Raw genomic sequence first — 26,615 nt, forward strand, 5'->3', positions numbered from 1 at the left:
AGCAACACAAGTAACAGTTTCAGACAAACAACGAGCAGCCAACAATACAAACACAAAAATACATCATACATCACAAAAAAAACTCATCACTCCTCTTCAGGCTTCCTTCTCGCCGTTTCCCTTTTTTCGTGTCTGGAGGAGCACTTTGAGAACCATATTACATTTACTTGCTTACTCTTACTTTACTTTCTCACAAACTTACTCGCTTACTTGCTTATAGCATGGGGTGACAAAGTTCCTTCTCGCTACAGCTATCTCTTCCTCCTTGAACAGTTGATTAGTATTGAACATGGGGAACATTAAAATAAGATTTTGACGATCCTTTGGGAATATATACCCAAAAAATGTATGTGACTTTAGAGCCGACATTGTTGACTGTTACTCTGTGTCATAACAAGCATCAATCGTAGTGTCCTCACTCCTCCCCTTCTTTCCTAAAGCAGGAGACCTTACAACCGCTGTTAGCTGTGGTTTTGGCAAACAGCTCCAGACTGCTGAACATCCAGTCTAATTACACGTTTCTGCTGCACGGCTGAAATCCAATGTGAGGTTAAACAAGGAATTCTGTCATCTCATTTTTAGGCCTGACCATGTATGGACATCCAGGAAACAATCATGAGCCTTAGGGAGGGAAACATGCAAGTCTTTATTTAGCTTTTCTACTGTACATGCCCTCTTTCCAAGAACACATCCTATTTCCAAAATCATCATGTTATACTGGGGACAAAGGTTACAAAACATGGTTTGGGTTTTCAATAAGATAGACGAAGAGTTTATTTACAGTGTCTGCTTGTTTGTCACACATTGGAGCCTCCTTATTAGACAGATCGGTTCCTGTTTTTGTCTTCTTTCATGTATTTTGAATCTGCACTTAAAGGATTGGCTTCTCACCTGCTCTTTTTTTGTTATTAAAGAGCATTGAAAATCCAATTATAGCTAGTTAGAGCAATTACCAAAAACTGAGGAATAAAATGTTACCGGAAACAAGCATGACCCCGTCTAGCCCTCCTTTCCTCTCTGCGTGGGTGCGTTTGTTTTTTCAACATGCCACAAACCCTATGGTTGAGTACACTAAACTGTATTTCACTGACGACTTCAAAAAGGGGGTGGAGGAAACTTAGAGACTAAATGAAACTTCTGTGTGTGTGTGTGTGTGTGTGTGTGTGTGTGTGTGTGTGTGAGTGTGTGTGTGCAGCTATTATCATGCCTCCAGGGTGTGTTTTCTTTTTTAAGCTTTCTTGGTGGAAGAAAATACACCTTCGATGTGCCGACATCCGGAAGGAAGTGATGCAATTATTTCAATCAAGGTTTACATATAAACAGTGGAGTTTGGCGTTTCCTTCAGCATTTCCACTCATCGAGCTTCTACTGTTTCCATACGTGGCTCAGAAATAGGCTCAGATTGGATTCTGCTGTTTGCTGCTTAAATACACTGAACCAGGACTACTGCAACACTATTCACATCAGCTCTCAAGCTTACAGAAAGGTAAGAAAGGTATTTCACTGAATGACTGATTGATTCTGGCCTATATCATTTTTTTTCATTCTTATAAGTTAACTCCAAATTTGTTAAACATGTAATTCTTCGATGCATATTAGAAGTGTAAGAATTATATATACTGGTTGTTTTTCATCACATCTTTAAAATCTTTCTGTTGAAGCACCAACCTTATGTTTAATCTGTTTTAATCATTTAACATGTTTTTTTCTGAAATTACTCTGTATTGTAATTAGTTACAATGTGACTCACATCCTCTATCTCTATCACAGAATGAAGGTTACCATCATCATCTTTTTCCTTATTGGAACCATTTTTGCCAACCCAGTAAGTCTGACAATGAGAGCGTACAACTTCCTATAAAGTGGAAATATTCTGCACTTATATACACATTTTACGTCATTTAGAAAACATACCTGATTCTACAGATGTGTTTACAGAACATGCCTTTTGTATGTTTTATTTCAATGAAATTTTAAATATGTTTTGTGAGCTTTCCTCACCACAGTAGGAAAATCTGTTACAGCAAAGCAGGAAGGATACATGTTAAAGAGTCCATCTGATAGAGTGCACAATGTGCATCATTATTAAGACGATGTTCATATCTTTATTTTGTCATAATAATGATCTGTGATTCCCCCCTGACAGATTTCATTCAGTGCTGTTTCGTTATCAAGTGAGCTTGACTCAAACTCGGTAAGTGCTGATAAACATCAGTTATTTCATATACTGTAAGATTTAACTCTTGGTGTTACAATGCATGAACTAGACACTGTTTACACTTTACATTAATTACTGAACTGCAGTCAGGTTGTGTTTGCTTGTCAAAGACAATAAGTGTGGTTACCCAGTGATTCTTCAAGACCATTCTCCTCCGAGCAGACTATTGTTTACTGAGCTGACTGTGTGGGCTCAGTTATGCAGCTTATTCAGGGTGGAATCAATGGATCTTGAATGAATACGATGATTGTTGTTGCTGTAGTTATAATGTATAATTAAATAAACTGGGGTTGTTTGTGTAATTAAATTTACTGTGGCTTGTGTTAACTTGTTGTTTTTCTCTCCTAGACTGAAAGTTTGTCTGTTTCACAATCCTCTGAAAATGACACCTCAGAGCTGATGGTAAATAGCTGATGATGACAGCAAAGAATAAATTGTCATTGTGTGATGAAGATGACTTTAGGCACGTTTTTTATATATATATAATTCTCATATTCATCCTGTTGGTGTTTCTATTGCAGAGCTCTGAAGAAAGTATCTCAAGTCAGGTACGTTATTTTAAGTGTTTTGGGTTTTGCATTACTTGAGAGGCATACTTAAAAAAGTCTCACTTTGTGCTGTAAATGTTTACCAAGTTTATATTGTTATATTGTTTTCTCTTTTCAGAGTCAGAGTTCAGAGTCACAATCAGTAGAATCCACATCGGAGGACACGGTGGGTTAAATCAACTTTATTCTCAACTAAGTATCCATTAAGAGACATTACTTTGCAAATTTAACTCATTTAGCATGTTATTACTAAGTTCATAAGTTGCTTATGTGTTGTTGCACACTCTAATAACACTCAAATAAATATGAATATAAAATAAAATAGACTATAAAGAAAAAGCAATGTTCTGTGAGCATGTACATGCTATAAATACAAATGTATAGCATAATTACCTTATAATTTACCAAGATGATGTATTTCTTTTCCACAAACAGACTTCAGAGGAGAGTAACAGTCTGTCAGAGAGTAACAGTGATGAGGTAAGATCAGATCAATTAAGTATTTTGTTGGACTTAAAATCTTCACCAATGTTAATATATGACACAACATTATTCTGGTCTGCTTTTAGCTCATTTGATCAAATCTGTTTTCACAGACAGACTCTCTGGCTGATACCAGGGATGACAGCATGGGCAGTGAGGAAAACATTCGAAAGGTAGGATACTCTCACTCAGTTTTTAAATGTTGTCCTTCTTCTGCAGAGTTGAAAGATTTATGATCATTTTCTTCACTTGTGTTTGCATCAGAGCTGGGTCCGAGTGTTCGCAAGTGTGATCAAAATACTGAGTGCAGAGGACAACAGCAGCACAGAAGCCAAGTCTATCGACCTCACCGAGAAGCAGCCCACTCACACATCCACTGGCACCACTTTCAAACAGAGGACCGACATGGCTCAGGGTCACACAGACCTACAGATTACCACAGACAGCAGTGACACAACCAGCGACAGCACAGACACCAGCAACGAAACGGGGGAAACAGCTGTCACCAGTGACAGCAGTGAGAGCAACAGCAAGGAAAGCAATGAGACCAATGAGACCAGTGAGGACAGTGACAGCAGTGATGCCAGCAAAAGTTCAGAAGAGAGTAATGCCAGTGACAGCACAGAGCTGAAACAAATCAAGGACTGTGTGAATGGGACACAGAGCTGTGAAAGTGAAAGCGAAGAGTATTTCTTCCAGGACATCGGAGATGATGCCCATTACTCAGTGGACAATCTGATGGTGCCAGATGACGGTGAAAGGGAGTTCATTTTAAGGAGATGATGACATGCGTGTTTTGTATGATTCCAACTATGAACTGCAACACCCTTAAATGACCTGCCTAAAGACTTCAAGATGACATATTTGCTCATACCCATCGCTTCTGAATGTTTTATTTTTTTCATATAATGTTACTTTCAGCTGATTGATTATTTTTATTATCATTATTGCGGGAATCATTTTGTAGCCTATGCATTTACCATTTTAAAGTATTAATAAACTAATAATATAACCATTGTAGTGGGCGCTTGCATGTTTTAAGTTAAAGTTATGTAGACATAGTGCTTTTTAGTTGTAGTTAACTAATTACTTTTAATTGTTGTACATTACAGAAGAAACTTGGTCCTTTAAAAATATTCATACATTTAATATATAAATACTTTGCAGAGAATCCCAAGGCTATATTTTGATTTGCCATAAACAATTCATACCAATGAAGTGGCTAATGCAGTTCCAAATAAACGTGTCATTTTAGTTGTAAGTAGCCTATATAACAAAAATGAAACGTAAATATAGTAAGCCTATAAAGGCTAATGTCGGCTATATTTATATATCTATATCTATATCTATATATATATGTGTGTGTGTATATATATATATAGATATATAGATATATATTTTTAAAAAACAGCAAAAGTGAATGCTGGAGAGAACTGATAGTTCTGAGATTTTCTGCCTCCACATGTAATTTTTAAAACGATAAAAAAAAGAAATTGATTCACGAGTTTATACCCTATAGGTTGATAGTAATGATATTGATGACGATAATTAATGTTTGCTGATGTTGCAATCTTCATATTGATAATAAGATTGATGTGAAAGCTTTTAGCGTTGTTGTTGTTAATAAAAAAAATGATGATTAAAATAATAAAAAGGAAAAATGCATTTAGTTAACCTTTTTTATTGTCTCTGTATGCTGCCTGTCAACACCTGTCCAAAGCTTTTTGAAAATTAGATAAGATATTTATTGCCATTTGCAAAGGAATAGTAGGCCTACAGGTATAGGCTATTGGAATTGTTGAGCATTTCTCCCAGAGTCAGCTCTACAAACAAGTTTAAAGTAGTCTATAATTCATAAAATAGCACTATAAAGATGAGGGTTGATTAAACAATTTGTAGTAGTGTAAATGAATAATTTGCAGTCACGGCAGCATTGATTTTAAATAACAACCCGGTTAGTATCTCCTCCTGTCCACGTCCTAATAGCCTACATTTTGATGTAGACTATCTTCTAGACAATAATTACATTACATTCTACTGTAACACTATGACCTGATGCTAGCTACATTAGCTAGTTAGGCCACTCTAGTTATAGTAAGTTAATAGGCTTGTAATGTTGAACTCATACATAGAAAATGGAGTTAATGTTCGTAGATGGTAAATCAAGATTTAATCCACGACTAACAGGAAACAGAAATGCTATTACTGTAAATTGTGCTCGTGGAGCAGCATGGCCGGTTAGCTCAGTTGGTTAGAGCGTGGTGCTAATAACGCCAAGGTCGCGGGTTCGATCCCCGTACGGGCCACAGCCGTTTTTTCGAATTGTACTTGAAAAAAATCGACAGTGTACTTGGCTTGGCCAAATCTTTAAGTGAGTACTCCAAATTAAAAAATATGTCGAAATTATTTTGTTTATGTGGCCTGGTTCTATCAAAACATGCACTAGATGGCGACAGAGTCCATCTACTCCACATGAGCACAGACAAACGGTTTATTATCAAATCAATACAACAAAGGTGGACGTTGTCCAATTCTAACTATAAGTCCATTAAAAAATGGAATGGGTGGTGAAAAAAATTGTCAATCAAATACTTTGGACAATGAATAAATAAATACAGTTTTTTTTTAATTGAATTGTCTGATAGTAAAGTGTATGGGCTATGATTATACTTTGGCTGACCTTTTAAGTACCTTTTATTCTTTAAGACACGTTTTAGTTCTGAGAGTAGGCTACATTATGGGAAATAACCCAGTATTCAGTTCAGTGGACAAATATTCATTACAACATGTTTAAACATGTATGAAAGTATAAGAAAATAATTGTGGTATTCCTAATTATAAAATAAGAAAGGAAAAAACAACCTACTAATGAAATCAAACATAAGATGCATCCATCTTTAAAATGACTGTAATTTAACTTACTGGAAAAATAACAGGATGGAAAAAAAAACTTTACTATTGATGGACATCTCGGTTCTGTCCCATTATTGCATTTTTTTTATTGAAAAAGTCAAACAAACCACAATCAGAATTAACAGGCAGAACATATGCCCAACAAACTCCAGTCCAATGACTGAACCAATGAACGTCTGCAGCATTATCATCTCGTTGAGTTGGCTGTCCTAACTGGGAAAGTGAGACTTCAGGTGTTCCTTCAGAGCTGGTATAGTGGCAAGCTCTTTTTGGCACATATGACAGCGGAGAGGTAGTTTCAGCAACTCACTGGTTCCTTCTTTCACAGCAACCTTTCCATCTGTTTCAAGCATCTCAATCACATCTGCAGATTAAAGACACATGAAGGCTGTAAATGCAAATGTACTGTAACTAATATGATGAACAACTTGCACTTTATTTGCTCTTACCATGTGACTCAATGAAATAGTCAGTTGTGAAAGAATTCCAGTGTTTTTTATTCTTTAAACACGGAGAGTCAAAGTCTTGGCTGATCACATGGAGATGTACATGACTGTAAAAGACAACAGGGGGGGGGGGGGGGGGTGAGAGAGGTTGGATTATCTGAAATAAGTAAGTATTCTGGTTAATCGACAAGTGGAAAAAGTGTTTCACAAAAGTACCTGAGTTTGATATATTAAAATGACAACAGCCATAATATAGCTGAACCTGGTAGTGAAGGGTAAGATAAAAAGCTGTGACATACGACCAACCTTGGTTTCAAGACTTAAATCTTAATTTGCCTGTTAACCTTCAGCGTTTTACTGTGTAAGACAGATTCAGGCCAGCGTGAATGTAAAAACACACCTCAATACACATTGACAATTTAAAGTGATTTATGTATTTGTTTTAAATAAAAGAGAAAAAAAGAAAACGTAAACCATCGGAACAAACATTTAATTATATGAACCATTGAGTTTACGTTTCTAATACACAATATTAAAATGGAAATAGAAAAAGCTACACTGCTTCCAAATGTGAAGCCTATATCCAAATTATAATTTCTCACCTCATACTGGGGATGGCATGGTACCCTTTGCGGAAGCGTAGTGAGCTTTTATGTGGACATTGCTTAATCATCTCCTCAGCAACCTGTTGCATGTGTTTCAACAGATCAGTGTGTTCCCCTCGTAACGCCTTCAGACTAGAGATGGATTGCCATGGCAGGACCAGCCAGTGGTAGCGAGCTTTGGGGTATTTATCTTTGATGACCACTACTTTATCATCCTTATACACCTGGAAAAAGGAAAATGTGATTCAGTCACTGTCAGCCAGACTTCCAATTTGTAGTGCTGTTACAAACACATCAGCATCAACTTATTGTTTTTGACTGTTAGATTGTTTGTTTATTGAAAATAGTTACCTGCATCTTTGGGTCCTGCATTGATGTCTTCAGACCTTGGCTCCAATGTCCAAAACTTTCCTGTGAGGTAGTCAATTTTTTTTATGATGTAACACAGTCAGCTGAACATTTATAGAAAATCCATTCAGAACCCCCCCCCCCCCCCCTAAACAAATACACACCATATAATGCATTTTTAAATACATCTGTCTTACACTGCTTTTTGTGGCTTCTTCATTTTGGAGTGGCACAGATTGCTTTTCTGTTTGTTTCGCTACTTTTGGACTCAGAGTCTCTCTGTCACACTTTCTGTCCTCTAAAGGCTCTCGTGGTCTTTTGAAGCTGCCGTGATCTCCAGTAGGATCCTCCCTGAACTGAACAGTGTACGGGAAGAGCTGATTGACAATATGAAGCCGCTGTCCAGGCCTCATTTTGACCTCATTGCCTTTACCAACCACCGCAGAGTCGATGGATGTAGGATTCAAGCCCAGCTGTAGAGTAAAGAGGGAGGAAAGTGGTAGCATTAGTACGATCAGGGATCATAGTAACATAGCAGATTACAGTTATGAAATTAGGTTCAGCCTAACAATTGCTTTATTGTTTCACTCTGATAAAAATCAATGTTTCCCTTACCTGTTTAACTTTGACATATCCTTTGTTGCATTCTGCTTTTAATTCAACTGGTGAGGGGACAACATTGGCACAACTTTGAGTTGGTTTGAAGTTCTTTTAGGAAAAATACATGGACATATATAAAACAAAAAATATATATCTGCTAAATACATGAAACTACAATAACCTTCAATAAATTAGTAACAAGGGAAGTGATAAACAGACAATACATAACTTGGGTGGGATTTTGTCAGCGTGTAATTCATGAGCAATATATATATATATATATATATATATATATATATATATATATATATAAAGACCCATTCCTTATGTTACTGTAAAGGAATATTGAATTACTTAAATTGAATAATAATAATAAATAAATAAATAGTAATTTTCTTATTATTGCAAGGCAGCAGATTAATGTCACATACATCTTCTTTGTATTACCTTGATGCCTGGAGCACTTTTTGTCTTTAATAGTCGTTTCTGGACCTCGACCCAGCACGACCGTCTGCATGTGTGGCAGTTTAATGGGTTCATGAGCGCTTTCATCGCTGACGAGCCAGCAAATAGGCATGTTATCATCGCACGTAGCTCTTTCTTAATCGCAATTTAAGACGAGCCCACGTTATGTTTTGGTGTTTTGGTGTGTTGTCTTGTCGCTGTCGCGGGAACCTGACGTCACTGCATCATGATGAGAGGCGGGTGAGAAGCTTCTGGAAAGAGGGTCGCTGTGTGTGTGAAGTGTGCTCTGATTATTATAGTGAGGATTCACACAACTGGTGTCTTCGTAAAAGGTTGGAAAGTCTTCTATTTACTGTGTATTTATTCTGTGCTAATACAATGAGTGTTAAGAGGTGTAAGCGTTAGCATGAGAAACAGTTCAACGTCGTGTTAGCATTAGCCACATTAGCCAGATGTTAGCTCTGCTGCTATCGTTAGCCAAAGTGCGTAGGGCCTGATAGATAAGAAATCTCATGATTTCACCATGACTGAGCAACAGGTAGACTGCTCATTTATAAACAGTGATTACTATTAAGATGAACTACAACATACGTACAAACCTAAACAATAGCAACTCACTCAACTGTACTAAAAAGGCTTATTTATTAAATAGCTGCTTTCCTCCTTTTCTTATATTTGTCTACCATTTTATCAACTCTTCACGTCAGGCTTTAGGTCCAAATATTAACCATAACGTTACAGCCTGGATTAAACCTGAACCATGAAACCATGAATAACCTGAGGTCCAATAACAGCACTTGGATCAGCAGATTGATTTAAATTGTTTGAGTATTCACATGTTGTTCTGCTTTATCATTTTACTACACAACCTTTAAGATTTGAGCTGTTGAATATTAGAAAAGATAAACCCCTACCCTAACAAATGTGATCCTGCTAACACGCTAATGAATCCTAAATATTTGTAATAATAATTGTCACTCTTTAAATGAGGTTATTCTCTTCTTCTTTTGTTGCTGATTTTGTTACATTTGTTATCTGAGTAAGTCTGCTACCACTGACAGTATTTTTATAATGTAATAAATGTAATACTTATTATCTCACATTGCTTGACTTTACTCTTTTTTAAATGAACTTCACTGTTATAATTACACTCAATGATTGTCTCCTATACAACCTGTTCATCTTCTTTGGTCAGGTTTTTTTTCCATTAATTTACATAACACTGAGAAGCAGGCACTCCCCTTCAGTTCATAAAGGGTTGCACATTATAACCTTATTCATAGCAATGTTAATAGAGATTCAGCACAATGTAGAGTTCTACATGTTTCATTGAGGGAAGAATTATTTTCTTGCTGATGTCTTTGAGTGTGATGATACATGACGTGACACAGAATCATGTAATTCTTATAATTGTCTTTTGATAAATAATAAATTGAAAAAGCTACTCACATTAAGTTAAACCGCATAGAGCTAGTTTTTATTTAGTACAGTATTCTGTGTCTCTACCTAATATTTGCATAAGTGACAACAGAATGACCTCTCTTAGAGATCAGCTTCGTGAATACCTGCTTTGAGTTTGTCTTTTACAACAGAAATGCATGTTGCAGATGTATTTTAACTGGCAAACAAATTCAGTGTCTAATTCTTACTTTGTTATTCAACAGCTGCTAAGAGACTTCATTTTAATCGGGGTGGTTTTCTGGTAGGAGTTGTGGTAGGTTTGAGAGCTCAACTGTAATATCAACTTACTGATTGTGTTTTGATGATTTTTTTTAGGTTATCAATTATAGACAATCATGGTCAAAGAAACGGGCTTCTACGACACCTTGGGTGTGAAACCAAATGCCACTCCTGATGAACTTAAAAGAGCCTATCGCAAGCTAGCTTTGAAGTATCACCCCGACAAAAACCCTACAGAAGGAGAGAAGGTGAGTACCCCATGTTACACGCACTAATAGTTCAAGTAGAAACTGCAGTTTGTCATGAAAAAGGAAAAGTTTTGTGATTTAAAAAAAAAAAAAAAAAGTGGAAAATAGCTTCTTTGTTAATGTAGTTTTTTTCATAATGAAATGTGTAAAGCCTAATGTTATCAGAATGTTAGGTGCGACAGCAGTAGCTCAGTTTGTAGGGACTTGGGTTTGGAACCGGAGGGTTGCTGGTTCAAGTCCCAGGACCAAAAATCCAAAAGTTATTCTAGTATCTGGATTGGAGCCAGAGCACTGCTGAGGTGACCTTGAGCAAGGCGTTAAACCCTAAAACTGCTCTAGTGCGCTCACTACATGGCAAAGCTATTTTTTTACTTAAAATCATGGGATTGTTCGGATGAAACAAAGCACATTATTTGTTGTTCAGATTGATTGAAAGGTCATATAAAGGTCATATAAGTCGTGTTAAAATAACACATTAACAGACAGTTATTTATTCTTTGTGCAGAATTGGAGAAGCATGGACATTTTTCAAGCCGATGTGCCTGCTAGAAGTGTTTTCTACTCTTCTTTAAAGATGACATATGTTTGTTTATTATTTTTTTAGTTCAAGCAGATCTCACAGGCCTATGAGGTGTTGTCAGATGCCAAGAAGAGAGAGCTGTATGACCGCGGAGGTGAAAAAGCCATAAAGGAAGGGGGGACGGGTGGGGGTGGGGGTGGCAGCTTTGCATCGCCCATGGACATCTTTGACCTGTTTTTTGGTGGAGGCAGTCGGATGCACCGAGAGCGAAAAGGTTAGTTAATGTTTGTTATCACTCAGTGTGTTGTTTTTTTTAATTATTATTTTAAATTTCAAAGTTATCTTTTTCTGGTTTGAAAGCAGGAGACAAAAGAGAATGAAGAACCTGCAGCATTTAAGAACATTCGAGCAAAATGTATAATTTTGACTAAGAATGGATGAGTTACTTCTGATGGACGTTGAGTCTGAGCTATTAGTCTTGGCTAAAAAAAAAGAAGTTTCCCCTGGGTGATCTAGCAACATAGTTTCTGTCATGTTAGAGCTGTCTGGCGCTAGAATATACAATGGCATAATTAAGATTCTATTTTATATAAGATCAAATATGAAAACAAATAGATCTCCAGGAATCCAGCAGAAAACTTTGTGAAGCTGATGAAATGGTGCCATTTGTCTCATTCCAGGAAAAAACATTGTTCATCAGATTACAGTGACGCTGGAAGATCTTTATAACGGAGCGACAAGAAAACTTGCTCTCCAGAAGAACACCATTTGTGAGCGATGTGAAGGTACGTCTTTTAACTATGAGTCCCGCTCTGTGCTCTTGTTTGGTTCAATCATTGGACTTGTTCAGTAATCCTGTAAGGCTTTTCAGCACACGCTGGTCCAAGCAGGACATGAAAAGGCCCTTTGTCCACTAACCAAACACATCCTTCTTGTAAATGTAACCCAGACATTCCTCAGCAGGTCACCAGAGTTCATCCATGTAAACAAAAGATGAAATCAAAATAGCCTTCGCCTTTGCTTTCCTGTCGCTGACTGCGTTTGTTTGTTCCCGGTAGGTCGTGGGAGTCGGAAAGGGGCCGCGCAGATGTGCATGACTTGTCACGGCACAGGCATGCAGGTCCGCATGCACCAACTCATACCTGGGATGGTCCAGCAGATGTCCACAGTGTGCAACAGCTGCCAGGGCCAAGGGCAGAGAATCAGCCACAAAGACCGCTGCAAAGCATGTGCAGGGCGAAAGATCCTGCGCCAGAAGAAGATCCTGGAGGTCCACATTGACAAAGGTGAGAGTGAAGGGAGGCTCGCTGTTTAAACACTGATCCAAAAGAAGAACACTGCTTTAAACTGCATAGCATCACATACATGTGCACTTGACCTGCCACAGGAATGAGAGATGGCCAGAAGATCGTTTTCCACGGAGAGGGCGACCAGGAGCCAGGAATCGAGCCAGGTGACATCATCGTCGTTTTGGACCTGCGGGAACATCCAGTTTTTACTCGGTAATATATTAACAGTTATCAAGTGTCTTTGTTTTCTGGTGTAATCTGTGCAGACGCATATATAGGGATGATTTGATTCCCTCAAATAAAAGTAGAACAGTTGAGTATACACAATCCTAAATGTGTGGATTATTTCAAAGAGTATCCCTGTTTCTGGCCAGTAGAGGTCAGTACAGACTAGATCATTACTGTAAGCCCTATTAGAGTGTTTTTTACCCAGTCAAAATAATCAAATTGTTAACCAAAATAATCCAAGTTTGTTAAATGTACACATCTTAGAGCCTCAGTAAATTTGACTCGCATTTTTCCAATTCACCATTGCCTTCAGGAAAGGAGAGAACCTGGTCATGTCGATGGAGTTACAGCTGGTTGAAGCTTTGTGTGGATTCAAGAAACCTGTTCAGACACTAGACAACAGAACTCTCCTCATCACTTCACCTCCAGGTAAGCAGAAACATTTCACGCACAGACATGAAGTGACATCACCTACGCCAGAGAATTACAGTTGGTTAAACAAATAATTTTTACCCCCCCTTTAGATAGGGTGGTTTGAATTTAAGTTTCCTTTAAATTACCCTTGTTCTTTTTTTTGTTTTGTTTGTTTTTTTCTTCAGGAGAGTTGATCAAGCCTGGAGACACTAAGTGCGTCGTGAATGAGGGGATGCCGATGCATCGCAGACCGTTTGAGAAGGGACGCCTAATCATTCACTTCTCGGTGAGACACTTTTTAAAATCCGCTCCTTTACTACATTGTGTTGCTGTTTTAAAAATCAAATAACTCGCGTCTGGACTTTATCTTACAGCACTAAACTGAAAAGGTTGTGAATTGAACACGTCACGCTGCAGAACAGTTTTCACATGTTTTTTTTGTTTTTTCCTTCAGGTGGTGTTTCCACAAGCCAACTTTCTTCCCAACAACAAGCTGAAGGAGCTGGAGGACTACCTCCCAGAGAAGCTGGACCCGGAGCAGCCGGAGAGCATGGACGACGACCTCTACATCTACGCCGACCTCGAGGACTGTGACTTTGAGAACAGAAAGAGACACAACCATCAGCACTACTACATGGACGAAGACGACTACGCCAGCACCGGAGGCGTCCAGTGCCAGACGTCTTAAAATATCAGCCGGGCTCTTCTCATTCCAGAAGCCCTCCTCATCATCTCTTAGCAAAGCACCTTTCTGGAAGTTTGTTGCACATTTCTTTTTTTTTTCTTTTTTATTTAATGACTTAAAATCATAACTGTTTACGTGTTTAAGTTAACTCTAAGGCAGAGTAATAGAACTGGGTCCTACCACCCTTCTAATTTATCATAACCGCTCGAGGATAGACTGGAGTAAGAGACTCCCGTTCATCTCTGGGACAATATCTTCTTTTCTTTTTTTGTTTTTCCAATCACACTGTGATTAGAGACGAGGGCTGCAGGGACTTCAGAAGAGAGAAAGAAAAGACTGTCTGCTTTTTATACAGTTACACTGAAGACGATGCCAATATTAATGTAAGAATAACGTTTTTATTTTATTGTTCGGTAATAAGCTGTTTAGTGAACCACTTGTTGAATCTGTTGTCTGTGAGAACTCGACCTGTACATGGTGGCTGAGGCAGATGTGCATTCAGGCTTCAGTTAATCGTTGAAGCTGCGTAACCCTTTAAAGGGCTATTTTGTAGACGTTTCTATAGAATCTTGTCAATGTGATCCGGAGGTCAAAGGTCATAATGACTCAAGAGGAGGCAGAGTGAAGGTTCAAGCCACCAAAGAGAGGATTATTCTAACACATATTCAAGTGTTTCTACTTCGAAGCTCCAATCAGCTGACCGGTAATGTTTGGGCTGCTTTGACAGTAGAACACTTCGTGTGTACGTATGACACAGTTTGCTAGCCAAATATGTATGCAACTAACTGCTGGCTATGTATTTAGAAGCAAAAGGTAGAATAGGTAAGAAAAAAAATGTAGAATCAGCAGGATTGAGGGGGTGTCAAAGATTTCACGTTTTAACTGGGAGTCGTTGCCTTGCATTATTCTGTGTTCCAGATTTGAGGTGTTTTTATTTTTTTAGTGGTTTGTGTGATTCAGCAAACAAACAAAAAAAGTCCTCCAGGAACGTGTCAAGTTGCTCCCAAGTTTAACAGGAAAAAAAAAGTGGCTTATGTCCTTGTAATGGTTTTGAGGTCTATTGTTTTAAAAATGATTTTAAAATCTTTGAAGGATTAAGAGTTCACTTGTTTCTCTGGCCTGTTGAAACCTAAATCCAACTTCAAAACATCAACCTGTGGGCAGGATTGTTGGCTCCTGTCACATTTGGAGTCCTTATTGTAAATGCCAAATGCATCAATGAGAGGTTATGCAGGACTTCAAGAAACCATAGCTGATACCTCAGTGAAGAGTCTCTGTTCGAAAGCCTTATCATATCACTTGAAACTTCTGATGATGCAGTTTTTTTTTTTATTTACAGATTTTGTTTGCCTTGGATGTTTTAAAACGACTATGCTCATCAGAATGGAGAGTCCTTTATTTCTTTCACAGTGCTCTTGAAGCAGATGCAAAAGGACGAGTCTCGACTCTTATTAAGTGTTGTCAAGTTCTTTATTGACTGTATTCATGTAAGGACCAATCGTCATCTACTTGTTTTTGTTTTCTAATTAAATACGGTTTGATGGTCTTGAAGAAATTGTTCTACTCTGTACTTCTTTTTTTTTTTCTTTTTTTTTATCAGAGGCTCTGCTGATGATTGAAATACTGTCTAGTAGAAAGTACGAGAACATTTAATAGTTTCTTGCTTTTCTGTTGCTCCTGATGATGAAAGCCTCAACAGTTCAAACAAAAGCAACACGTCATCTATTCGAGGTTTGGAGGAAATACACGTATTTAAAGGTCAGAAAGTTCTGTTATCTGATTGGATAACAAGCTCTCCAGGAGTGACGCAATAGGAGAACTTCACCTGGACTTTTCACACCATATGTATCACTCCGCCCAACCAGGAGTTCAGAATACTTACCCTCCCAATCACACAATGAAACATTAGTCAATGTTAATACTACAAAGTAGAGCTGTGGTAACCATGGATACGAACAGAGAAGCAGGAGTCGCGTTGCTCAGCAACGGTCTCGTTTCACTTAAACTGTCAAACTTGTTGAGTTGGTAAAGTTGAAATGATCTGTTGTTGATTTTTAGTCGATTCCTTTTCTCTGCTCGGTGGACGCGGGGTTGTTTCAAAACAAAATGACAGTCGAGATAGAAGTGTCGTACTGTAGTGCTGCTGTGATCATCATCTACGACCAAATCACAGCTGAGCTGATATTTAGAAGACCGCGGTAAAGCTTCATTATTTAGATCCAAGAACACAACTTTCATATCAAAAACTGGCTTCAATTTCTGACGTGGCCGTGCCTCATGATATTAGACCTGCTGTAACAATGGGTAGATTCATTGGTTAAAAAAATATTAGGGGGAGTGTTCTGGGAATCAGTTCATCAATTCATTATTTTTGTCTTTTTTTCTAAAATATATTTTGGACCATGTTTGCTTTTATTAAAAATATGGCGATGAGAGAGAGGAAATGTGTGGAGGAGGGAGATGTAAACGACATGCAGGGAGGGGCTGAGGTCAGATTTGAACCACTAGGCTACCAGCACCTTTATTCACCCAAAGCAATTCATAATGAAAAGTAACAGTGGAGTGGTTCCAACCTGTTCATGTGAGTACTGAGAGGTTTTTTGTTTTTTTTGAGTCATCTGTGAAAACTGAAGTGAAGATCTAAAAAAAGGGTCTCTGAGGTATCCAAGTCAAATCTAACCTGTTTCCGTTTGTTCCTATAATACATATTTGACAAGCAGAATAAAAATGTGTATTATCCCAGATGAATCCTTCAGAAATACATATTAGTCATAGACCTAGTTGATCGCACAGAATAAAAAAGCTTGGTAACAAAGATTACTATCAGACGATTTAGTTTAAATTGAATAGTTAATTAAAAAAAAATTCTGGGGTTGATTTATTCAATCATCTTGTTGATGATGAAACAAGCTCTGTTCCCTTTTGTCTTCCAGAGTTCAATATTTTGGATTCCCTGAAGTTTTTGGATCGAGAATTTAAAGCTACAGAAATGTTTCAAATGTGGCACATAAACACAAACATTTAGTTTTTGAATTTTATTGATAATCATTTCAACATCTTGCGGTGTTATATACAACTTGATGAATATATAAAATATATTGTAATGAATGAACATTTTTACAGTGATGATGGAGGCACAACAGCACAGATAGATGATAGTTTGTACCGTACACAAAAGAAAGGGCAGTAGCTCCGTTTCTTGCAGGCCTACTGATGCACAGGGACACATATAAGAGTCAACACAACACACTGACAGGAATATGACGCCTTTAAATACATTGTACATTGACAGGAAGCTCAATAGAGATTCATAATCCGTCATGCATATTGTTAAAGAATACTCAAATTATTGTAGTCACACTGAAACTGCACTGAGGTAGCATGCAGGGAACACAGAGGACAAAACAAGATCATTACATCGGAATCATTGCTCAATCATTGTTACAAAAGTCATCATATAAAACCAAAGCTGGCAATTCAAATACCTGATATTGTTTGTTTATGCCCAAACAAGAAGCACATTATAAATATATTCACGACAGTTCACCATCATGCATTTTCATGTCTAATAAAGACACAAGAGATGAAAATGGGGATTCAAACTGCACCGGTGAAGTTGGATCCATGAGGAAGAGTGTGGACAGTTTGGAGAACCGAGATAGCACTGCTAAAGTTTTTAAACCAAAGACCCAGTAAAAGATGAGCAAAAATACCTATATGAATAAAATATGTTCAATAAAATGTATAAAAAAGTGAAAAAGAATGTGTATAAAAACTGAAATGCGTGCTCAAAGGAATTTAAAAGTATGCTTTGACATATCTAATTGTGAGCTTCATATCTTCATGCTTGTGTAGTATGTTTGTTATTTTCATTGGACTTACGAAATTATTGAACATTGGTAGCCTTAATAATGTTAAGAGGCTGTAAATATGACTTAACGTAGTTGTCTGCTTTACTTTTTGATTTACAAATCACAATCACAGAGTTTGATCATTTGCCAAGAAGTGTATGGTTTCTTATGCTACTCTCTCCAAGGACAAAAACTAATGTGACACCTCAGACTTTGAGCCAACGCGAACCAGAAGCCCTTCATGTGCTTGGAAAACTCAAAAAAAGTTCAAAACTATCACGTCATCCATCCATCCAGCCAACCATTATTTTCTTTTTACTCCCGTTCTGGAGGCTGGAGCAGATCCCAGCTGTAGTCGAGCGATAGGCAGTGTACACCCTCGACTGTTCGCCAGTCCATCACAGTGCTGACACGTTCGCGCCTACGCGCAATTAACCAATCAGCACTGACCTAACGAGCATGTCGTTGGACTGTGGGAGGAAGCCAGAGTAGCCGGAGAAAACCCACGCATGCACTGGGAGTATTTAAAAACAGGAACTTTCTCACTGTGAGGCACTCACGCTAACTGTGCTGCTGCTATAATTCAATAACAGAATCAATCTATCTACTGATAGAGATGATGTGAAATGACCCCAAGCTCCAGAAAAGCTAACTCATGGCCTTAAAGGAGAATTTGTTTTCTCAGTGAGCACGTTTATAATGTACTCATGGATAATGTATCCATCTGCATGTACTGTATTTGCCTTTCATTATATCACACAGAAATGACTGAGCTGCTCTATAACTGTATGCAGTGCTCTCTGGGTCCTCCACGCCAGGTTTGCAGGTGACAGTTTAAGGTTTCCATAGCCTCAGGAGGCCGTCCTCGCTGTATGTGGCGATCAGATTCTCGTGTGGGTGGTGAGCGATGCCAATTACTTCTTTCTCGTGAACCTGTAGGTGCACAGAAACACAGATGAAGCACACATCCAATTATTCTCCGTTTTCTTCGCAGTGCTCAGGAGGATCGTTATGCAGCAGCGCCAGGCAAGGAAAAAAAAAAACAGAGGCTGCACCTTTTTTTTTTCTTTTCAATAAATCACGTTTCATAAGTGTGGACTGATAGTGTGCAGCGTAGCTTACGGTCAGCGTTTTCTGCATCCTTCCTGTCTTATAGTTGAAGCAGTACAGCACTAAGTCCTCTCCCACACAGTAAATCCACTCCCCGCGGGGTGACAGGGTGCAACAAACAAAGTCGGATCCCTCCTTTCTGTTGGAGGTGAAGGTCTTCACAATCTGAGGAGGAAGAGGAGCGGGCATTTAGCTCGGACATGATACATGTGGCAGATTTCTCGAAAACTTGAAAACAGTCAAGCATAACACGAAACCCTCTTTGGTTTGTGGTTGATGTCAGAGAGCTCTCACCTGACCCTGCATGTCCATGATGACCACCGTGTTGGAGTGGTTACAGATGACAAAGTGCTCGGGGTTTTGAGGGAGAGGGATCACGTTGTTGACAGGGACTTCAGAGGCCAGAGGTTTAAAAGTGTTGATGCATTCGCAGGAGCTCGTGTCCCAAATCTAAAAAAACAAGCACAGAAAATGAAATCCGCTGAGTGACATATTTCATCGTGTTACAACATCTTCAGCTCCATATGGGTGCAGCACAGCACATTCATCATGTGCTCGTCGTACCTTCACCGTGCCATCAGACGACGCACTGATGATGTGTAATCCGTCTTGAGTGAAAGATGCATCATTTACAAACGATGAATGGCCGTTTAACTCCTTCAGTGTCTTCCCTGACCTCAGTTCATGGATTCTGAAAAGACATTTCAACATTCAAATATTGTTTCAGAAAAAAAATAAAAATCACTGTATCTGATTCAGAAAATCCCTTTTTATTCAACTCAAACACAAAACGTGTTGCTCCGCTGTGGATTTGGTTTATTTTTAGCTCCAGCATCGAGCGACTGGGTGCAGATTATCATAACCATGACAAAACGTCTAATGCGCAGTGATTCAGTCTGTCTCCGGGAGGAGGAGGCTTTGGTGAATGTAAATAATTTGGTCTGCGCACTCGTGGAATTGTAAGTGGAGAAACACGTTGCAGCCCTGTGCCTCAGCACATGGTCGGTGAGTTACACCCACACAGCACATGTGCTTCCGTCAGGCTGCGGAGCCGTGAGGCTCGGCCCACGCACCCCTGCAGGCAGAAATAGATGTTCAACTCCTCGACTCTGAAGGAGACTCAGGTTGAGTTTGTGCGTGCGTGTGTTTGAGACGGAGAGAAGAAGAAGAAAGGATAGACGTCCTCGCCCCAGCTTGTTTACATTCAGATGCTCAGCACGTGTGCAACATGTGATGCAGCGAGCCACTGCGAACATTATAATGGATCTTTTGAAAGGGTTAAAAATGTTTGAACTGGCTTCACTGCTGGCTAAGTTAACAATCCACAATTAATAATAATAATCAATACATTTGATTATGAAGCTCATAATTACCCTTTATTTCTCTGTTTTTTGGACACTCTACACTTTTACTTTCATTCCCATTAAAATGTTTGATTCTGATTTTTGTTTCTTACAGAATAAGACTAATTTAAGATAAACAAGTCCCAGGAATTACACTAATATATAACGTCAAACAATTATAGAATGCAACAATTTGAATTTGGATCATCCTGCGAAACACAAACAATTCATTGCCTTGTGTTCAGGTATAACCTGGAATATTGCACATTTATGTTTCAGTCCTTCGGTTCAGGACCAACTACTCACACTTTTTAGGAATCAAAGTTAACACCAAGGATTTCATTGCCAAGTTAATGGAGGAAATCAGATTATCAATTATTAAAATGTCTATTTCTTTTTTTTCCCCCATCTACTTCCCTCTTTGTAACTTCTGTTAGGATTTATATGGCTTATTGGAGCAACATGTTTCTAATACAGCGTGGGATGTAAAAAGCCGTTTTCTGCCAGCCGGCTGAACTCACAAACATGTTTACACCTTTGAAACATTTGTGAATCATTTCTGAGGTCAGTGTGAGCTCTCGCTTCATTCCACAGCAGACAAACAAAGATGTGTTTGGCTGCAGACTTTAAAAAAAAAAGAAATAAAAAGGATCTCATTTCAAAGCGTTTTACTGTCGTTTCTGTTTTGAACGACTGGTCAAGAACCTCAGAATTTATTAACTGAACTTGAAATCCTTTTTAGACGTTAACTGAAAGTGACAGAGTTTTCTCATGAGACCGTTCTGAGTACACTCGGCCCGATGGATGCCTGGTGTGTCTGGTGCATGTTGTTAACAGCTGCATTGTGTTCACCTGATGGTCGGGTTAAAGGAGGCGCTGAGGATCTGGTTGTTGTCCTTGGAAAAGCTCAGACAGGTCACGCCTTTGTCGTGAGCATGCTCGAACCTGCGCAGACACAAGCCACTCTGGATCTTCCATACCTTCCCCCCCCCAAAAAAAACAAAGATGCAATTAAACAACCATTTGGATAAAAGTTGAAATGAAAGTGTTTCAATATTTAGACATCTTTTTTTTTTTATGTAGTCCCTTCAGACGAAATGAAAACACTCCTTAAGGGAGCTCACCTTTATTTTGCCATTTTGAGCTCCAGTTGCCAGAAGATCTGAGTCCTGACTGAAGCAAATACACAGCACGGCGTCGTCCATCATCATGAAGCTATCCTGGGCCTGATAGTTCAAATCCTGGGTCACCCATACAAACACACAGAGCCGAAAAATGAATGAAACATATCAAATTAACAAAAGAATAATATTTATGTAACTTTTCAAAAATACTTGGAAGCATAATGATGATGATTACTTATTTCCAACTAAATCTGAAATGAAGTTGAAAACAACAATCTTGAAAAGTACTTTAAAGTGCATTGATAGAACACAGACTGACCTTGGTGATTTTTCCCGTGCTATGGTTCCACACCTCGATGAACCCGTCCACTGATCCGGTGAACAGGTACTTGCCATCAGGAGAGAAACGTGCACACTCCACATGTGACCGACGTCCAAACTGCAGGTTACAACAACACACAGGGTAACGCCTCATCAACAGCCCCTCACAGAATGTGCAACTAAACATACCTAGCTATGTTACGTTTGCTCCCTGAGAGTCTGATATACCAATAGATGAAAACACCAGTTCATATCTGATAACCTCAGGGGAGCTTTAAGGTTGTCCAGCATGCTGCAGTCTGAAGTTGTGTGAGCTGCCTGTTTTCTCGTATCACCTTGGTAAGAGGAGAGCAAGGACGAGCAAGTCATGCGGCTCCATCTGGACGCCAGTAATGAAGGCACAGCCAGAGACTGAGACAAGTGCCTTCAGGGGTGTCAAACAGTAAGTGTGTGTGTGTGTGTGTGTTCATCTTTGGAGATGACTCATCAATAATAAAGTCTTGGTTTCAGTAAATGTATTGATGTTTTTTTGTCCAAAGAGTCTCACATTTACCGTATACTGTTTAAAGGCTGTAGTATGTAGTAAAGTATAGTTTAGTTTCTGATTGTGGGAGAAAAACGTTTTTAGGTAGATCAGCGCGCGTGGTGCTCTACCTTGATGTGTCGGTACAGCTTGGTTGGATAGCTCTCCTTCTCCTTTTTTCCGTGCGAGTCGATGGTGGAGTCGGGGGAGCTGTCGGGAGACTGCTGCAGTCTCAAAGTCTGTGAGGAAGAGGAAGGACACAAAACTTAACAACAGATGCTGCCGTTTTCCTCCGTCGGCGTCAGCATCAGCATCCAAGGTTGTCCCAACGTGCAATGCATGATGGGAACGAAGGAACGCTTCGCAGCGTGAAAACGTCAGAATCTGAACTGTGAATGGCGACGCTGCTTTTCTCATTAGTCCTTGAGAAACGTTGAACCGGAACATTTTCTTAGTGAGTTTACAAAATCAAATATGACTGAAGGTTCTGTTGAAATGTGAATGGTAGCATAAACATGCTGTTATGCTGCTTATCTTATTCAGTAAACTGAGAGAAGACTTTTGTATATAGAGGTAGATTAACAGGTTCATCGGCTTGCCTTGTTATATAATTATCTTCAGCACGTATGGAGCTATCCATCATAATCACATTACTCACTCCGATTTGGTCGAGGAGTCCCACGAGGCGAGAAGGAGGCACCACACTGACCTCCCCCACCAGAGCCTCGGCTATCGCCCTGCGCCGCTTCTCCTTGCTGCTGCCTTTAGGGTAGGCCTGTGGAGACAGAAAGAGCGTGCTACTTGTACTCGTACAAGTCGTGGAAACGTTCTGTATAAGCGTTAACATTTACCGTCTTACCTCCCGGGGGTCAAAGTAGGAGCTTTTGAGCAGGTTCTCCAGGTGGAGGTACCTCTCCGGTTGCGTCTGCTTCAACATGATCATGGGGTCGGTTTGTTTGAGGAGCGAGCGAGCCGCACCCACTTCCCTCATCTCGATCAGCTCCATCACGACCTGTTGAAACGACAGGCGTGTTTCGTAAACTCCTTTCAAAGATTAGAGAGCGGGAAAGTATCGGCCGATCGATCGCGGAGCTCACCTGCTCATAGAGGTCAATCAGAGTGTTGTCGGGTAACCTGAGGGACTCGATGGCCAGCAGCACTGAGTCCCAGTGACCGCTCTGTATGTCTGCGATGAAACTGTCGATGCTCTCCACCGTGTTCAGAGACACGGTGGTCTCCTCCTGCAACGTGTTCAGCGTTCTGTAGAGGTTGTTCTCCTTCAGGTACTGCATGATCAGACGGATCACGCTGGAAGACAAAGATTCATGTTACATCCAAACGTCACTTTCTCTGTCAAAGCTATTCTGCGTTCGCACAGGATTCTTTTCTTGTGCATCTTGTTTTTCTACTTCTGTCACATTGCAGAACTGAACGCCGAAGCGCTGTTTTATGTTCTCAGACGCTTTCACACATTTAGACATCGATGCTCTGACTCAACTTGTCAACAGAAAAAAAAAAAAACGTGTGAGCTGTTCCTGTCAAAACACGACGTGAGCGAGGACACCGCTGCATGTGGAGTTTTGTCACGCTTGAAAGCCATCTGAGCGTTTTCACAGCTTTCCCTTTCATCCCATCCTGTCCTGCTGCTGTTGCTACTTTGTCAGCATCATGATGCGGGGAGTTGTGTGCACCTTCACGTGCGCTTTTCTGCAGAGACATGCTTCAGTGGCATTGTCTGGATTTTAGATTAACACAGCCCACCAATGCCATAAGAAAGTTTGAATGCCAAATTCCCTCCCTTTTTTCCCTCCCTATATCCTAGTTTGAGTTAAAATGTACGTCAATGCACTTAATCCCCACCATCACATAAAGTCTAATTACTGGCCAATAAGAAAAGCACAGCCACGTTTTGCCAGGGGGGTGGAGAGCATATTAGCTCAACAGGCACATGTGGATGAAACGCACACAATGTACTGAGTCTGGACCCGCCCCTCTCTCAGCATCATGAGCAAGGACACCAGATCAAACGGCTCTATAAGTGAGTATTGCAGCAGGCAACACGGGGGAAATGCTCAACATGCAGTCTACATAATATCTTTAAAGAAAAAAAGCGTTTTCTGTGACTGGATGGGATTTTAAACAGAATCGATTCAACAAACATCACATAGATGCGCAGTGCACTCCGAGTCTCCAGCAATAAACAGACAGCGTCATAGAAAATGGCAGAATAAGACATATGTCTTTGTTGTATAGTATGTATTTAATAAAACGTAAAAGATACACGTGAAAATTTCAAATATTTCAAATCACATTGTAGGCTATAAAAAAAAAAAAGAAAGTTTAGAAAAATCCCAAGCTTTGAGAAACTAACAGCGGCTTTAATCTTACAGATGGATGCATCTTTTAAAACTTACACACGTGAGCTTTTTCTTGGGCTATTCAATAAAGGATTTCGTTTTCTTAAATGAAGACCCACGTGTTGTTTCAGTATGATAACAAATAACGTTATCATCACTAAACTATGACTTAAACACTTCATTATTAGCGTTGAAACCCCCCCCCCAAAATGAAAGCCAACTTACTCCGAGGGCTCCATATCTGCTGCCATGGTGATGTTGTCTCCTGATGTTGCTGCACCGGACTGACGGATCCGAGGTTTGGTTCGAGCTCTAAACTCGCTAGAGCCACGTGAAAGGAGTCTGTCGAGGACCACCCACTACACGTGCTTCTCTTGTGTCTTTTTTTTTACGTCGGGAAGCAGTCCCAAACCCTGTGACTGCCGCTGCCACACAAAAAGTCTTAGAGCTGACGTCACTGACGCATGCCGATACATCCAAGTCAAAACGTTTTGGTGGGCACGTTGTGTGCAGGAGGACGGGGCTGCAGTCAGACACGACAACAGCAGCAGCATCAGCACCACGGACAGAGCCCGTCCTCGTGGCTCAGAGCGTGTTCTTAGCCTTGTGTTGTGTGCAGGAGCTTTAACCACCCTCTCTATAACGGAAAATCACCTCCGAGCTCATCAATATGCAGACCCTGATCTGGGTGCGTCTGTGTCTTGTTATTTCACGAACTTAATCCCTGCCCACATAGACCTACTGATTACAGCACTCAGTGCTCCCTGTAATTGCACAATGCAAGTGCAATGCAGCTGTAGTGAGCTGTGGGTGTTAATCATCATTGAGAGTGTTTATCGGATCCACACGCCTCCGTCTGCCTGTAGATCCACATCAGCATATTAGACCTGTTGGTAAACAAGAGCCTCGTTAATCTATGATACAGGCTCCATAACTATTCTGCAGAGCAAAAGAGCAGAAAAAAACGACAACCCAGCTCATGATGGCCAGATCACATACACAAAAAAAGACACTTAAGGCAGTTGAAAACTAAAGCAGACTTTACATTGAGCCTATCTGATTAAAATATGGCCTGTTTCAGATTGAACAGGACTTTGTCCCAGGGAACATGCTGTGATGTTTTGCTGTAACTTGGTGATGTTGTGGCAGCTCATCTGTGGAGCTTCATATTCAAGGCCTTCTTTCCAGTAAACCTACAGACAGGTTTAAGAATCGGTGCTGTAATGAAGTCGCCTATGTAGAAACACAGCCTGTTGGTGTATAGGCATGCAGACCATTGCTGGTGTCATCAGTAGCAGTAATGCAACACAATAAAGACTAAGCTATTTGATTTTTCTCTCAGGACTCCAGCATACTCAAATATGAGCATGACTACAGACTCTACTTCATGTTGTTGGAGCTGAAATAGATCACTATAGATCTCTTAGTGACAATAACGTGATTGGAAAGGCTTTAACAATCTGTTTGCTCTGCTCTGTAAACAGACTATATACTTATATGAACAGAGCTGTGATGGCCGAGTGGTTAAGGCGTTGGATTCGAAATCCAATGGGATGTTCCCGCGCAGGTTCAAATCCTGCTCACAGCGTCACCAACATTCATTTGATTGATTGGACCAATTCAAGCTGACATTTAAAACCTTGCACTGCAACAAAATCATCATTGAAGTTAACTGTCTGTCTCTCTAAATCATGATAACAAAGCATATGAACTATGTAGCCTACATCAAAGCTAATTCACTCAGCTTCTAGCAGACTGTCAGTGTTGTACATTGACACTGAATGCAGCCACCCTCAGCTGAGGTGTGTGATGTGCTGAAGAGCTGTGTGTCAGCTGAGCCGCCTGTGACAGAGTGATGCCTGTCACCATTAAACTGGAGCCACTGACTGAACTGGGGATTGAAGGCTGCAGATGACTTTACAGTATATTGCAAACACAATATCAGTTAATCATTTCTATTTGGAGATTTTAAGAAAAATGGAACTGACACAATGTGACGTCCAAGACTAATATTTATTTCTTTTTTCAACAACAAATGATAAATAATAACATTCATAATTGTAGAAAAGGAAAGGAAGTAGCACGTTTATACATTTATGACGTTAGAAAGCATATATTTTTTAAAGAATAAAATACTTGATGAAAGTGGCTTCAAAATATCATCCTGATGTATTTTTTCAATCGCTTTTTTATTAGCCATTGTACTAGAAAATGTAAGTGGTGGTGGAAGTTTTTAAAATCATCCACACCCACGATGGAGGGCTGCAGGAGGTCAGAGGTCGCAGCGACTGCAAAG

General features: G+C 39.7%; 4 protein-coding genes across 5 annotated transcripts; 2 read left to right on the forward strand and 2 right to left on the reverse strand.

Moving 5' to 3' along the window:
- Positions 1 to 1,271: 1,271 nt before the first annotated feature.
- scpp1 (secretory calcium-binding phosphoprotein 1) lies at positions 1,272 to 4,362 on the forward strand. The gene is made up of 9 exons (XM_079334311.1): positions 1,272 to 1,486; positions 1,771 to 1,825; positions 2,147 to 2,194; positions 2,567 to 2,620; positions 2,740 to 2,766; positions 2,885 to 2,932; positions 3,202 to 3,246; positions 3,363 to 3,422; positions 3,514 to 4,362. Exons 2-9 carry the CDS (start codon positions 1,772 to 1,774, stop codon positions 4,030 to 4,032), a joined length of 855 nt encoding a protein of 284 aa, XP_079190437.1. The 5' UTR covers positions 1,272 to 1,486; position 1,771; the 3' UTR covers positions 4,033 to 4,362.
- A 1,835-nt stretch (positions 4,363 to 6,197) lies between these two features.
- On the reverse strand, positions 6,198 to 8,748 carry aptx (aprataxin). 2 transcript variants are annotated; one of them, XM_079334287.1, is made up of 7 exons: positions 8,609 to 8,748; positions 8,177 to 8,223; positions 7,759 to 8,034; positions 7,565 to 7,624; positions 7,211 to 7,437; positions 6,612 to 6,715; positions 6,198 to 6,526 (listed from the first exon to the last, which is right to left on the reverse strand). In XM_079334287.1, the coding sequence occupies exons 1-7, from the start codon at positions 8,736 to 8,738 to the stop codon at positions 6,372 to 6,374; spliced, it is 999 nt and encodes a 332-aa protein (XP_079190413.1). In that variant the 5' UTR covers positions 8,739 to 8,748; the 3' UTR covers positions 6,198 to 6,371. The 2 variants fall into 2 exon arrangements, with proteins under 2 accessions (XP_079190413.1, XP_079190414.1); XM_079334288.1 differs by having other exon boundaries at positions 8,177 to 8,269; positions 8,609 to 8,711.
- Positions 8,749 to 8,839: 91 nt separating this feature from the next.
- On the forward strand, positions 8,840 to 15,245 carry dnaja1 (DnaJ heat shock protein family (Hsp40) member A1). Its single transcript, XM_079334282.1, has 9 exons — positions 8,840 to 8,958; positions 10,403 to 10,554; positions 11,159 to 11,348; positions 11,755 to 11,859; positions 12,133 to 12,360; positions 12,462 to 12,576; positions 12,905 to 13,020; positions 13,191 to 13,291; positions 13,460 to 15,245. Exons 2-9 carry the CDS (start codon positions 10,423 to 10,425, stop codon positions 13,691 to 13,693), a joined length of 1,221 nt encoding a protein of 406 aa, XP_079190408.1. The 5' UTR covers positions 8,840 to 8,958; positions 10,403 to 10,422; the 3' UTR covers positions 13,694 to 15,245.
- Positions 15,246 to 18,272: 3,027 nt separating this feature from the next.
- LOC306817417 (WD40 repeat-containing protein SMU1-like) lies at positions 18,273 to 24,845 on the reverse strand. The gene is made up of 12 exons (XM_079334246.1): positions 24,545 to 24,845; positions 23,060 to 23,270; positions 22,822 to 22,974; positions 22,621 to 22,737; positions 22,094 to 22,201; positions 21,438 to 21,557; positions 21,119 to 21,235; positions 20,847 to 20,974; positions 19,216 to 19,342; positions 18,946 to 19,101; positions 18,664 to 18,816; positions 18,273 to 18,474 (listed from the first exon to the last, which is right to left on the reverse strand). Exons 1-12 carry the CDS (start codon positions 24,568 to 24,570, stop codon positions 18,376 to 18,378), a joined length of 1,515 nt encoding a protein of 504 aa, XP_079190372.1. The 5' UTR covers positions 24,571 to 24,845; the 3' UTR covers positions 18,273 to 18,375.
- Positions 24,846 to 26,615: the final 1,770 nt, after the last annotated feature.

The sequence above is a fragment of the Symphodus melops genome (assembly GCF_947650265.1).
Source record: "Symphodus melops genome assembly, chromosome: 2".
Taxonomy (NCBI): Eukaryota; Metazoa; Chordata; class Actinopteri; order Labriformes; family Labridae; genus Symphodus; species Symphodus melops.